General features: G+C 42.6%; 1 protein-coding gene across 3 annotated transcripts; it reads right to left on the minus strand.

The window, feature by feature from the left end:
- Positions 1-10,872: 10,872 nt before the first annotated feature.
- Positions 10,873-13,109, minus strand: LOC147891121 (putative pectinesterase 53). 3 transcript variants are annotated; one of them, XM_087389989.1, is made up of 6 exons: positions 12,849-13,109; positions 12,396-12,555; positions 12,132-12,301; positions 11,835-12,041; positions 11,386-11,621; positions 10,873-11,248 (listed from the first exon to the last, which is right to left on the minus strand). In XM_087389989.1, the coding sequence occupies exons 2-6, from the start codon at positions 12,538-12,540 to the stop codon at positions 11,101-11,103; spliced, it is 906 nt and encodes a 301-aa protein (XP_087246115.1). In that variant the 5' UTR covers positions 12,541-12,555; positions 12,849-13,109; the 3' UTR covers positions 10,873-11,100. The 3 variants fall into 3 exon arrangements, with proteins under 3 accessions (XP_087246115.1, XP_087246114.1, XP_087246112.1); XM_087389988.1 differs by having other exon boundaries at positions 12,852-13,108; XM_087389986.1 differs by lacking the exon at positions 12,849-13,109 and having other exon boundaries at positions 12,132-12,303; positions 12,420-12,840.
- Between the last annotated feature and the right edge of the window lie 476 nt (positions 13,110-13,585).

The raw sequence follows: 13,585 nt of genomic DNA on the forward strand, positions 1-13,585 counted from the left end.
GTGAGCTTATGTGGAAATAGAGAATGAGAGAAGCATAAGCTCATTCTCTATTTCTGCATAAGCTCATTCTCTATTTCCCACTCTATTTCCCCCTTCTCTCATTTCCCCCTTCTCTCATTCTCTATTTTCCCTCATCTCTTTCCCTTTCTCTCATTCTCTATTTCCTCGTTCTCATTCTTTTCTTTCCTTTACATCTTCTTTCCCTCTTATCTTTCCCTCTTCTTTCCCTCTTTCCTTTCCCTCTTCTTTCCTTTCCCTCTTCTTTCTTCTTGCCTATGCCTATGCCTATGAGAATGCTCATGTTTGTTTATTTGTTTTCTGTTTTCGTGTTTGTGTCTATGTTAGACATGGGATCACGTCGCTCATCCGACGAGTACGGACAGCCTCGCAGGAGGAGAGCTCACGATCTATATGCTCCAGAGGACTTTGATTCCTCTCAGGCGACTACCCCGAGGACTACCCCTGGTCCGACTCCTCTCGGTCCTAGCACTGTGACTACCCCTGGTCCGACCCCTCTTCCACGTAGCACTGCCACTACCCCTCAGGGGACTCCTTTGCTAGCCGCGCATGGATTTGTTGGGACTCCCGACGAGTTTGTAGCGCAGATGAGCGATGAGGAGGCAGCGAGATTCTTCTCTCTGCTCTCTCAGAGGACCTCCGCAATTCCTTCCCCTACACCGACGGGTGGACGTACAGCCCAGCCATCCCCTCGCGCCCCTTCGACCGCGGGATCATCACCTGCGCATGCCTCCCGCAAGGGAAGGAAGAGTAGGATGGGCGGCTCATGTTGTGCTGACTCAGGAGATGTAGACGAGTCAGCACACTCACGCTCCTTTAGGTCTCCACTTGGTCCGGAGACACAGTATCAGTCAGGTCCCTTTCCCTCTCCTACTCCCATAGCTACTCCTCGATCCGGAAGCGGTCGCGCAGCTTCCACTCCTTCAGACTCTGCTACCGTCAGTCCCCCTTACTCATCAGGGGATCTCTCCTATCAAATCACATCTGCCGGAGAGATAATAGAAGACAAAAAGGGCAAAGCAGTGATGGCCGCCATGAGGCGGTTGATGAGTCATCACTTCAAGAGCGGCATAAATATCGATTGGCGGTATCAAGATGGCCAAAAGAAGCAGGCGGTGATCGATGAGTTAAAACTCAGATTTCCTAATCCGCCAAATGTGGAGTTTAATAACAGTTATATGCTCGAGCGCATGGGTTTGGTCCTAAAGCATCGCAGATCAACCATGCGTACTTCCATTACAAAGGGGTTGTCTAAACCCAGCTGGGCAGACAAAGCTGATTGGAAGTTCTTGAAGAAGCAGAATAGGGACCATCCTGAAATGTTCGAGGGTCAGAGGAGGGCTGCGAAGAGACGGCTGGATGTCGTAGGTACTTCGCACTTTGGTGCAGGTGGACGGTATCCGTTCGAGGCAACCGTGGTAAGTTTACTTCTTTCCATTTAATGTATTGTTCTATTTGTTTTACTTACATATTACATGCACTTTAGCTAACTCTAACTCTCGTAAATTGGATCCACAGCAAGCTGCGATGGGTCGTCTTCCTACGGATGCAGAGACGCGGCGCGCATTTCGGATAGGAACCAAGCCGTGGTTCATTGAGCAAGAGGCAATGGGAGCGACAGTCGATTGGGCTGAGGTGGCTGCTCGCACGGTATAAGTTTACTCCTGCTTGTAATCTCACTTTTTAATTTAAGTTCCAATCTAATTTTCGATTTATTTGGTTCAGTCTCAGGGTCAAAGCTCAAGCGTCCCATCATCAGAGACGAGCGATCAACAGGGGCAAGGATCGGACGCAGGTGCCGATGACGAAGGAGAAGACGCAGGTGTCGGGGACGAGGGAGAAGATGCAGGTGCCGAGGACCAGGGAACAGCCCAACAAGACGATTCGGATTCGGATTCGGATTAGTAGTGGTAGTAGCATTTTTCATATCCGCTCGTTAGAGCCATTTTGTATCGCCCTTTCACAGGGTAATTTTGTTTCAAACACAGTTGTATATGTATATGCATTTCTTCCTCATCGTTCACAAGAACAATTTTGTATCACCCTGCAAGCAAGGGAAATTTTGTTATAAAAAACTTTCTTTTGTAATTACAAAAAAAAAAAAAAGGTTAGTGGGGCTAAACAGGGCTTCCTTTTGGCCCTGTTTAGCCCCACTAACCATTTTTTTTACCTTCTGTTAATCGTCACTATATAGCGACGTTTACCAGTGTCGCTATATAGCGACGATTAACAGAGTCGCTATATAGCGACGTTTATATCGTCGCTATATAGCGACGTTTACATCGTCGCTATATAGCGATGATTAACAGCGTCGCTATATAGCGACGGTTTATAGCGACGCTCCTTTTCCGACGATTTTAACGACTTTTATAGCGACCTTTGCGCCCGTGAAAAAAAAAATTTTTAATGTAAAAAGCGTTGGTATTTCCGTCGGAAAATGGCCTATGCCTTGTAGTGAACCAATCATGGAGAGAATGCAGGATGAAAGTAAAGATCGCTAATGGCTCATCACATCTACTTACCAAAAACCACAGGTGATCAACGAATAACTGATAACCTAAATAATGTATTTTTCTCTTTTGAAAAGGAATCATTAGAAAAGGGGCAGGCCAAAATTTTAAAAAAGCAAAAAAACGTAGCTTTTTAAACACCTTATCCAATGAGTACTGAATCTATAGTTAGGTCTCAACAAGTTCAAAGGATGCACCAAAGATAATTTCAGCTTTGATTCCATATAGGGTGATTTAATTTGAGCCATCTAATTGAAGAATTTTCAAAAGGAGAATCTATCCGGACCATTTTTGGCAACCACATTCCATTGTTCCTAGAACTTGAATACCTAACTAGGTTCATTCTAGCTACCTTGCCACAACTGTTCACATGGGGGAATGGGACGTGGTTGTCAGTTTCTGGGTCAAAAACTGCCCAAAAAATGTCTCCCAATCGCAGATCGCTCAAAATTGGCCCAGAACCTTCCTTCTTGGAAAGGTTTGTTGGAGACACTATGAGAGTGGGGTGAAAATTGTGCAAATTGCTTTATAGTCAAGTGACCAGAGTGCGGTAGGCCACCTAAGAGAAAAGGCCCATTATAGAAAATTTCATTCTTTAATTTAAATTTGTTATTTTAATCATTTGATTCTTCTTGCTAAGAATCTACTTATTGCTTATGTTTACCTATGTATGTAGTGTCCTTCCATGTCCTTGTTGAAGATATAAGCATGGAGAGATCCCTACTATATGACTTGATGAGGGGTAGACATAGTGCTGGTGATGGGCCTACCATAGGCTTAAGTTAGCCAAATGTACATTGGATATAAGGCCACGCATTGGTCTAGTTAAGGTATTGAATTCAATTTGTACTGTCTCGGATATATTGGCGACAATAGTACATTGCATTTACATTTTATGCAATATCAAATGGGTTCATGTTCAAATAGATAAAACCTCCACATTATTATCATTCTAGCAAGCATTAAATGTTAACACTAGATTGTACTTGATTGCACAAATCTTCTTTTGGTGCTTAATTCTATAGATCTAGCCAAGTTTTTAAATTGTATATATAATATGTAGGCGAAAGTTTCCAAATATATATATTTATTATATAAAACTTTGGCAAATTTTCATGGACTTTATTTATAATTTTATAATCTTAAAGGCTAAACCTAGCTCTTTTTTTAATTTTAGTTTCAAATTGTGGCGAATATACTAAGCTTTTATTTTTATAAAAGCATACAAAATTTCACAAGCTATATAAAACTTTCGCTTATTAATGAAACTAACGTAAAAAAATCATCCATGGATGTGTGAGGATGACCAAAGTGACTAATTTCTTGGAATTGGTCTCAAAGTTTTGAAGGTAGTCTCAAGCAATCTTTGTCCCTAGCATTTTAGTAAATCCTCTTGGCTAGTATGCACCCACAAATCTAATCTTCTTCTCTATTGATAGAGCTTGTTAGATCAACTCATGGCAGAGAAACCATGAGCGGCTAGCTGTAAGAAAACAATACAACGTATGTTCTCAACAGATAATAGGATCTCATACGCAAGAGAAAAGCAGATCTAGTATGGAGAATCAAAAATTTGATTACTGTAAAACTGATACAATAGATGGTGCTACCTCCCAACCATGCGCTCCTATGAGAGAAGCTTCGATGGCATGCTAGAAATAGTAGAGGATGGAGGCTGGATGCTAAGGAATCAAGGTTGCTGTAGCCAGTGATGATAATGGGCTTCATGAGCTTGCTCTTATATAGCCACCACTCGTAGTCAATTAGACCCAATTGGGTGACCGACCCAGTCTGCCCAAAATGGCCGACTAGGGGTCGGTCCCAAAATAGGCCACCGACCACACGATCGAACCGTGGCACAAAATAGAGCAACTAACCCACAGAGTCCGTTCGGCCCACAGCCATCCAAGATCATCTGGGGCTCCAAACGGGCCCCGCAACCCGAGAGTGGGCTGCTCTGAGAAATGCTCCGTCTACCCTTAGTGTGGTTAGTCATAGGATGCCTTCCCGCACTTGCATGTAGCCTAGTTGGCAATGTGCCAACTCTATCTGAAGCCGTCTAGCCATCAGGCCACACATGGCCCCCATATGGTGTCCAAACTAGGACCTACCGGATAATCAAGCTACTCAAATGCCTTCTCCTCATATGGGGTGCTTACAAGTAGAGTTAGCTGGTTCCCGCGTAGTTACACGAGAGTGGACCATTGATATCTAACACCCCCCCTCAATGTCCACCCACAAGTGAACTTACTTTTTCGGCCCAATGCCAAGTCGATGAAGATGCCTCTCCAGCAAGTCTCTTCCAAGAGACTTCGTGAAGATGTTCGCAGCATTCTTTGTAGTCGGACAGTACACCAAGTCGACCTCTCCATCCATGATGGGCTCGCGTATAAAGTGATATTGAATCTCAATGTGTTTTGTGCGAGCGTGGGACACAGGGTTCTTTGCAATCGCCATGCAACTCTGATTGTCACATGATAACTGTGTAGGCTTGTTCTGCATTGCACCCATGTCCCCTAAAATTCTCCTCAACCACACTGCCTCACAAGAAGCAAAACATGCTGATTTGTACTCAGCCTCGGTAGAAGAAAGAGCAACTATGGGTTGCTTCTTGCTGACCCATGACACAGCTCCAGATCCAAGTGAGAAATAGTAACCTGTCACTGATCTCCTGCTATCCACGTCTCCTGCCCAATCTGAGTCACAGAATCCGGTCAAGATGTTGCCCTTGGTATAGGTGATGCCATAATCAAGTGTGCCTTTGATGTATTTCAGCACCCGCATCCTTGCCCTCCAATGGTTCTCCTGGGGCTTATTGGAAAACCTACTTAGTACACCAGTCAAAAAGCTGATGTCCAGATGCATGTTGCACGAGTAAATCAAGCTGCCTACAAGCCTTTTGTACTTCGCTTCATCCACCAGTGGTGATGAATCCTCGTTTGAGAGCTTCACATCAACCTCCATAGGGGTGCCAACTGTCTTGCACTCAGCCATGCCAAATGCCTTTAGTATCTCTCCAGCATACTTCACTTGTGAAATGAAGATCTGTTTTGGCTCTTACCAAACTTCAATCCTCAAACAGAAATGCATCAGTCCGAGGTCTGTCATTTCAAACTCTCTTCCTAGCAAATGCTTTGTCTGCGAGATCTTCTCTTCATGGTTCCCTGTTATGACAAGGTCATCCACATAAAGGACCACGATCATACACTTGCCTCCTCTGTAGATATACAAATTCGCATAAGATGGGCTCCTCCTGAACCTGTTTTGCAAAAAGTAGGCATCAATTCGTTGGTACCATGCTAGTGGGGCCTGTTTCAACCTGTAAAGTGCCTTCTTTAGTTTACAAACTTTACCTTCTGAACCGAGTATCACAAAACCTAGTGGTTGTTCCACGTATACCTCCTCCTTGAGATCTCCATTCAGGAAGGCAGATTTTACATCCATCTGAAACACAAGGCAACTTCCCTGGGCTGCTAAAACCAAAACACTATGAATTGTGGTTAGTCGAGCTATGGGAGCAAAAGTATCCCGATAATCAAAACCATGTACTTGTGCGAATCCTTTTGCCATGAGCCGAGCCTTATACTTATCCAACGTGCCGTCAGACTTGTACTTGGTCTTGTACACCCACTTAGTGCCAATAACCTTACATTTTGGTAGTCGATCCACAAGGTCCCAAGTGTTGTTCTTCATTATGGAGCCATACTATGACTGCATAGCCTCCATCAACCTATCATCACCCTGTGCCTCTTCAAGACACTTGGGTTCATTAGCACCGATCACCTCTATCATCAAAGCGTAGTTGACCAAGTGTTCGTGCACCCTTCTTTGCTCCTCTAATCTCTTGGACCGACAGTGTTCGGATGGTTCCTCCTCAATGGCTGGAGGTTCTCTGCTGTCCAAAAGCTGCCTTACCCACTTTGTGAATGGCCGTTGCCATTGTGGTTCTACGGGCTCTTCTTCCTCTTCTTTATCTTGAATCCTCCCAAGCACCATTGGGGGAGTTCGGTCTGTTGTTTGTGGTTGTACAAGATGGATATCCTGGTCCTCCTTTTCTGGAAAGGAAGCGTCCTCCTCCAATTGATGCGGCTGTTCTAAGAAGACCACATCGCGACAAGTACTATTACCTTCTTGGTAATAGGGTTATAGAGATGGTGACCCTTTGCCTCTTCAATGTGGCCCAAGAAAATACACTTCCGGCTCTTCAGTTCCCATTTGGTCCTGTTAGCATCAGGGACATGCACAAAACAGTCACATCCAAAAACTTTGAAATGTGTAGCTGAAGGTTTCTTACCATGAAAAGGCTTGCAGTGGAGTCATCCCATTCACAGCTTTCGTGTAGTTATGATTCAGAATGTAAACTGCCATGTTACATGCTTCAGCCCAGAAAACCTTTGGCAAATCTTTCCCTTTCATCATACTCCTGCCCATTTCACAGATGACGTGCATCTTGCATTTTGCTACTCCATTTTGTTGTGATGTATGCACGACGGGGGTTCTGCCTCTTGATCCCATGACTTTTGTAGTAACTTTTGAATTCAATTGATGTGAACTCACCACCTCTATCTGATCTCAACTTCTTCACCTTCTTCCCCATTTCTTTCTTGACCATTACATGCCATTCTTTAAACTTACCAAAAGCCTCATCTTTAGTCTTCAAGAAGTATATCCATATCCTTCTAATGTAGTCGTCAATTAGCGTCATGAAGTAGTAGGAGCCACCCAAAGCTTCTATCTCCATCTTTCCACAGAGGTCCGTGTGAAGGAGCTCTAGAGGAGCCTTTGCCCTACTGGCCTCTTTAGGAAAGGGCTGCCGATGCTGCTTGCCCATCATGCAAGCTTCACATACATCAGGCAGATTTGTAATTTTTGGTAGGTCTGTAATCATTCCACTTTTATGCATCTCCTTTAACGAACTAAGGTTTAGATGACCAAACCTCTCATGCCACAGCTTAGTGTTCTTCACATCGGCTCGAGCACTGAAAGCTGAGAGTTTGTAGATGTTGTTGCACCATGTACCTTTACCAATGACCTTCCCTTGAATATCCAAAATCTGTGCACCATTCTTATCGAATTGAACTTTGAGGTCCTGATCCGTGATCGTAGAAATGGACAAGAAGTTCCTCTTGATATTTGGCACATAAAGAACATTGGACAACTGTTTTACAACTCCATCTGACTTGAGAGCAATCGTACCTTTTCCTTTTGCTGGACATTTTGCATCATTGCCGACTGCTACCAGGATGTCATTCCCTACCGGATGTAGAGAGGTATACCAATCCTTCCGACTGGTCATGTGGCACGATGCACCACTGTCAATAATCTAAGGTTCATCCGCAGGTACATGAACTGCCTCCGTGCAAATCTCCTCGATTGCTACGAATAGCTCTATTGGTATTGCGTGTGCACTGTTGTTGGACTCTTTCTTTACTCCATTCTTCTCATCTGCAATCTTTTTCTGGCACTCATTCTGCTTGTGCCCTGCCTTGTTGTAATAGAAGCACTTGATCTTTTGCTTTTTCTTTTTATCATCAGAGGAAGATGGGTTACCAGAGTCCTTACCCTTACCTTTCTTTGATTCAGCATAGAAAGCTGAATCAGCCTTGACCCTTGGGTGACATCTAGTGCAAAATACAGGTGCCATCTGCATTAACTCCCACAAGTTATTTTGCCAAGCTTTGCCCCTTGGGTACATTGACTCCCCATTGTCTTATTGCTCAATGTGATAGTCCCTTGCCAGGTGCCATCTGCATTAACTCCCTATTGTCTTGGCAAGCCTTGACCCTTGGGTGACATCCAGTGCATATTTTGACTCTCATTTGACATAGGAGGTGATGACTCTGATTATAATTGTCTTGGATTGGCTCCTTGCCTAGCACCCAAATAAAATCTTTCAATGGACTTCAATACAAAGCTTTAATCATGGACATTCTTCATTTGTGCTATCTCCTTCTACTTCCTCCATGGCGAGCACCCTTAAAAATTCGTGTATATGCAAAATAGTTTGCTGTGGTATTTTTATTTTTCCTTCTACCTCATATCCCATGTGCTTCTTTGATTTCATTGCCCTTGAATGCCAAGACACTATGATTGTCTCCATCGAAACTTGAGAGACCGCTTCATCATTTGGGACCCACTCCTTCATTATACAATTAGTATATAATGTGTTGTTATCCATATTCTCCAATCCTTTCATACTAGTGAAATTGTTCATAGGGGCAATGCCTTTCCTTTGAACTGGATTCGGTGTGTTATCTATTGTGTAGATGACATTCTTGCATCCTTCAAATGGTTTCATCTTTGTAAACCATTCCTAATGCTTTGTCATATGAGATGATGCACCATTGTCAATGTACCAAGTATCCTGATTAGGTTGATCAACTTGATAGCTGTATTTCCCTTTTGAATTGCAATCAATGTCTAGATACACTATTTCAGTGTGCTGCATATCCTCACTTGCAATGAACATATTTTTAGGTTCATTGGCATAGTGACTGTGACTTGAATGTCCACCACGATGATTTCATCTTCCACAAAAATTTCCTTGATTGCTGTTGGATTGACCGCCTTGGTTGTACTGCTTCTTGCAGCAATCTCTTTCATAGTGTCCAAACTTATGATAGTAGTTGCACTAAATGTTTGGCACATTGGTGGATGCTTTACCTCATCCTGGGAATCTTCCTCGATTGGAATGATTTTCTCTTTGCTGATGCTGATGTTGCTGAGGATGATGCTGATGTCGATTTTAACTTTGATGCTAACTTTGTTGTTGATGATGACCACTTCGCTAGAATGATCTACCTCTACCTCTCCTTCTATCTAAAGCTATTAATGCTTGACCATTGGAATGGCATTTGTGTGTGTGAATAGCTTGTGTCTTGAGTTCTTCACCAAGAAAAACTGAATGGAGTTCTTCTAATGTTAGACTTTGCTGTTGAATGTCAATACTTCGGAGTAGATTCTTGTATACCTCTCCTAGTCCATTTAAGATGACTTAAACCATTTTTGCGGGATTCATGGTCTCTCCTGTTGCTGCAGGTTCATTGTTGTAATCCTTGATCCTAAGTATGTAAGCATGATTGGTTTCACTACTGTTTTATAAAAAATCTAGTTTATTTGGTTTCTCAATGTGAGAATCCTGGAAATGTTCTTAGACTCATAAAGAGACGCGAACATATCACATGCTTCTTTTAAAGTCTTGACTGTATAGAGCTATCCTAGCATGACATCTTGCAAATTTTGCTTGATCATGTGATATGCATACTTGTCTTTCTTGTCCCATTCTGCATGTGCTTGAGCAATGGCTGGATGTACTATAGATGCAGACACTGTTGGTGTAGCTATAGATCCTATTGTTGGTGCTATGGCAATGGAGTAGAGCTACTGCTGGCTAGATTGTCCAATGGCCTAGGTGTAGACCCATCAAAATACTCCCATTTGTCTTGAAGTATAAGAATGTTCTCCATTCCGTATTTCAATGTACCATAATTGGAGTTGTCTAGCTTAGGAGATGCCTCCAAATTGAGGTTGCTAGTTGTGGACATGGTGTAAGAAATGTACTCAAAACATCTGTGAAATCACTATCTGAATCAATTGCAAAACACTGATTGTGTCAAGTGAAGTTTGAATTGTTGGTGAAGATAGAACCGCAATATCTAATCCAGTCTGCTACAAGGCTTGTGGAAAATGATGCCGAGAATAACCAAGAGGCTTTAAAATTTGGATGAGGAGTAGTAGTAGTAGTTTAGCTTACATTTAGCCACCCTTTGGGCATTTTCCCATTTTTTTACCTCTCATTCATTTTTGTATGACTCTTTGGAACAGAAATCTTGTAATAATACATGATGTGAGATTTTTATATGATTTTGCAATTTTGTAGCTCCTGTAGCATGCATTCAATTTTGTATGACGTTGTACTTAAATATATATATACAGTGGGGTAGAATGTATTCTTTTTTGAGAACACAACTTCGGTATAGCCGTCAATGCCTGACAACCATACCAATGCTATCACTAAACAATGGCCATACCGATACCTATATCAACAGTAATTTTTTGGTGCATATATCGATAGACATACCAATAATTCCCTCAGTACAAAACAAATCAAAATGCATTTTTCATCGGAATATGATTCAGAAATTGGCCAATACCTCGCAGTGAATATAATACTTTCATTTACAAACAAGTACCACTATTCATTATCTAAATACCTCCATTTCACCCCATTTCCTAATTGTTGATGGGAGAACATTCTCTATGTGTAAAAGTCTTTTACTTATCAAGAACAGCTAGAATCTTTTAATTTCATGTCTACACGCACGTCATAAGAGGGAGTGAAAGGCAAAATGTTCCCCACATTATAAGGTAAAGTTTACACAAAAATATGGATTCATGAGGTGAAATCTAAAAAAACAATTCGAGCTTTATCCGTAATTGTTTGGCACTATAGTTGGTCGAACGATTGAACCTAATTTGCCCCATCGATGAAGCTCACAGTCCGTCTTGGAGTAAGAATTGTCCTCGTTACGATTGTTGTTGATAGCATCATGTCTTGATTGCACATTGAAAATTAAGACTGAACCCAATTTGCTCCGTCAATGTAGCTCAAAGACTGGAATGGTGCCACCTGCAACTCCGTTAGCTGATACGCCCAAGCCACTCTGCCTTGCGTATTGGCTCCCGGTCCTGAGCACTTGTATTCCCCGTAAAAGGCAGTCCTGAAGGGATTCCAAGAAAAACCCAGTCAGGTCACCTTCACAGGAATCACATGATCACATTTGTAGAGAAATAGATCAGTAATTTACATGCCGGATTGCAGCTGCACATGCATTGAAGGATTCAGAATTACTCTTACTTTTCCCTGCTTGATTCGCCCAAATCATTCCATCCTGCGGGGACAATAATGTTGTCCATGTAAGTATACGAGAATACCACTCTCGAGTACGCCCCCCAAGCTCTTCCTAGATAGATCATACCCGATCCAGTAACCTTGCAATTTACGAAAGAGAATCCTGTGTTTTTTTCTGGGCTTGCTCTATTCTGTGCTGTAACTGAACCAGAAGACGTGGCGATTGCATGTAGTTCACAATCCTGTGGAATTCGTAGAAGGATTTAATAATTGACCAATTGATGTAGTCTCACAACATGGACTGAACATTACAAATGTCGGGCATCAATACATTCAAAAGTTTTACATACCGGATAAATTCATAGCCGGCTGTGGACTACTTACGGTTTCTAGTCAATCCTCACGCTGTATGAACTTCTTCTATCTATAATAAACTGTCCGTAAAAGCTATATACCTCATACAAGGATTGTCCATCGCCGAATATGAAGTCGATGGACCCTTGTATAAAGCAATTACTGAAGTAATGCTTTCCCTGAAGGTCGTAGAGTGTATCTTGTGCTCCATAAAAGCCGCAATCGTAAAAAGCAGCCTCATCGCCTGAAATCCTCAGAGCAACGGCTTGCCTGCCTGTAGCGCCAGGTGGCGGGGCAGGTGCCGAGTTCTACAAACACAGGAACATGGGAAGTAAGATGGCTTTTTGATTGCTTGAAATTGGTCACTTTCGTGATATTAGTGCTAACGAGCAAGCTACCTTGAATGAAATAGCTCTTGCAATGAAGTTAGCGGAATTGATAGCAACACTAGCACTCTTGAATGTGCTGCCACTGCTGGAGGCCGTATCATCCCAGATAATAGTGGTCACATCTCTCCCAGCGCCCAGAAACGTTATAAATGGTTTGTCTTTTGGGACGTTCACCTTCTCTCTGCAAAATCAGCTGCGGCTGTCACCCAATGTATATTACAAATAATACGTACCAAGACTAAAAGTAGACCACAGGTGGCATTCTTTCTCTACCTATCACTCTTTCTCTACTCTTACGTGTAAGTTCCTGCCGCAATTTGGATAGTAATTCTCTGGGAATTTTGGGTGGGCACTGAATTGACTGCAGCTTGTACAGTGGTGAAATCCCCCTTTCCTGACTTGTCAACTGTGATAACATTTGCAGTAGAGGAGTCTGCAGCAAAAACGTCGTCAACAGCGGTTGAATGGTTTCTTAAGGCCACCGTGGCAACCCAATTAAGAAAATCTTTCTCCGTCTCCTCTATACTCATATCAGGTACGTTGTTTGTGGCTTTAAGGCTTCTAATGGCCGTTCTAGTCTCCACGGACTGAAGCCATCGACATAAAGCTGCTATAAAAATAAATGTACGAATGATCTGTAGAGACATAGGAGACCGAGACACCATGTTTGCAGGCAACTCAGGAGATGTCAGAAAATTAAAAGTTCCTTGTACCTACTAGTACTACTACCTCTCTCACATGCACAAATACTTTAATCAACAATCAAGCTTCAAGATCCAGACGTCGAAGTGCGACAATGCTTTGGCTAGACATAGGAGACAGTCACAGCATGTTTGCAGGAAACTGACGAGATGTGAGAAAACTAATAGTTCCTTGCACCTACTGCCTCTCTCACATGCACAAATACTTTACTCAAGAATCAAGCTTCAATTGCGATCAAAACTTCGAAGTGCCACAATGCTTTGGAAGCGTGCCCTTATAAATGTATAGAGCCTAACGATAACTTAGAGTGGTCACAGCCTACAGCATGGAAAGATGTCTAAACTTGTGTCGGCGGGTTGGAAATGTGTCCTCTTCCAATATGTTAAGCTCTCGGTGGTCGTTGGCAAATTACGAATCACGTACTAGTGGTACTTGCAATTATGGAGTCGCCTTCTGTAGTACTGTATGTCAGCTATATTCCTCGTCTCCTTGTCACAAAGCGTGCAGGTCAAATTGAACGCCTGTAGAATCATGGATGCAATCTCTCATAATCAACCTCTGCCAGGAAATGATTCAGTAGATTCCAGCTATACAACGAATGAACCTTTGAACATAGGATAAGGGAGCTTGGAAGATGTGAACAGAAGAACAAAGGCAGGAAGTTTTGTATAGGACGACACACCACCCAATCAACGGCTATAGCTAGATGACAATGCTACAATAAACGATTGCAATGCCGCATGTAGCTGTAACGGTTGGCG

The sequence above is a fragment of the Dipteris shenzhenensis genome, chromosome 18 (assembly GCF_047967505.1).
Source record: "Dipteris shenzhenensis isolate YYH24624 ecotype China chromosome 18, Dip_SZ_1.0, whole genome shotgun sequence".
NCBI lineage: Eukaryota > Viridiplantae > Streptophyta > Polypodiopsida > Gleicheniales > Dipteridaceae > Dipteris > Dipteris shenzhenensis.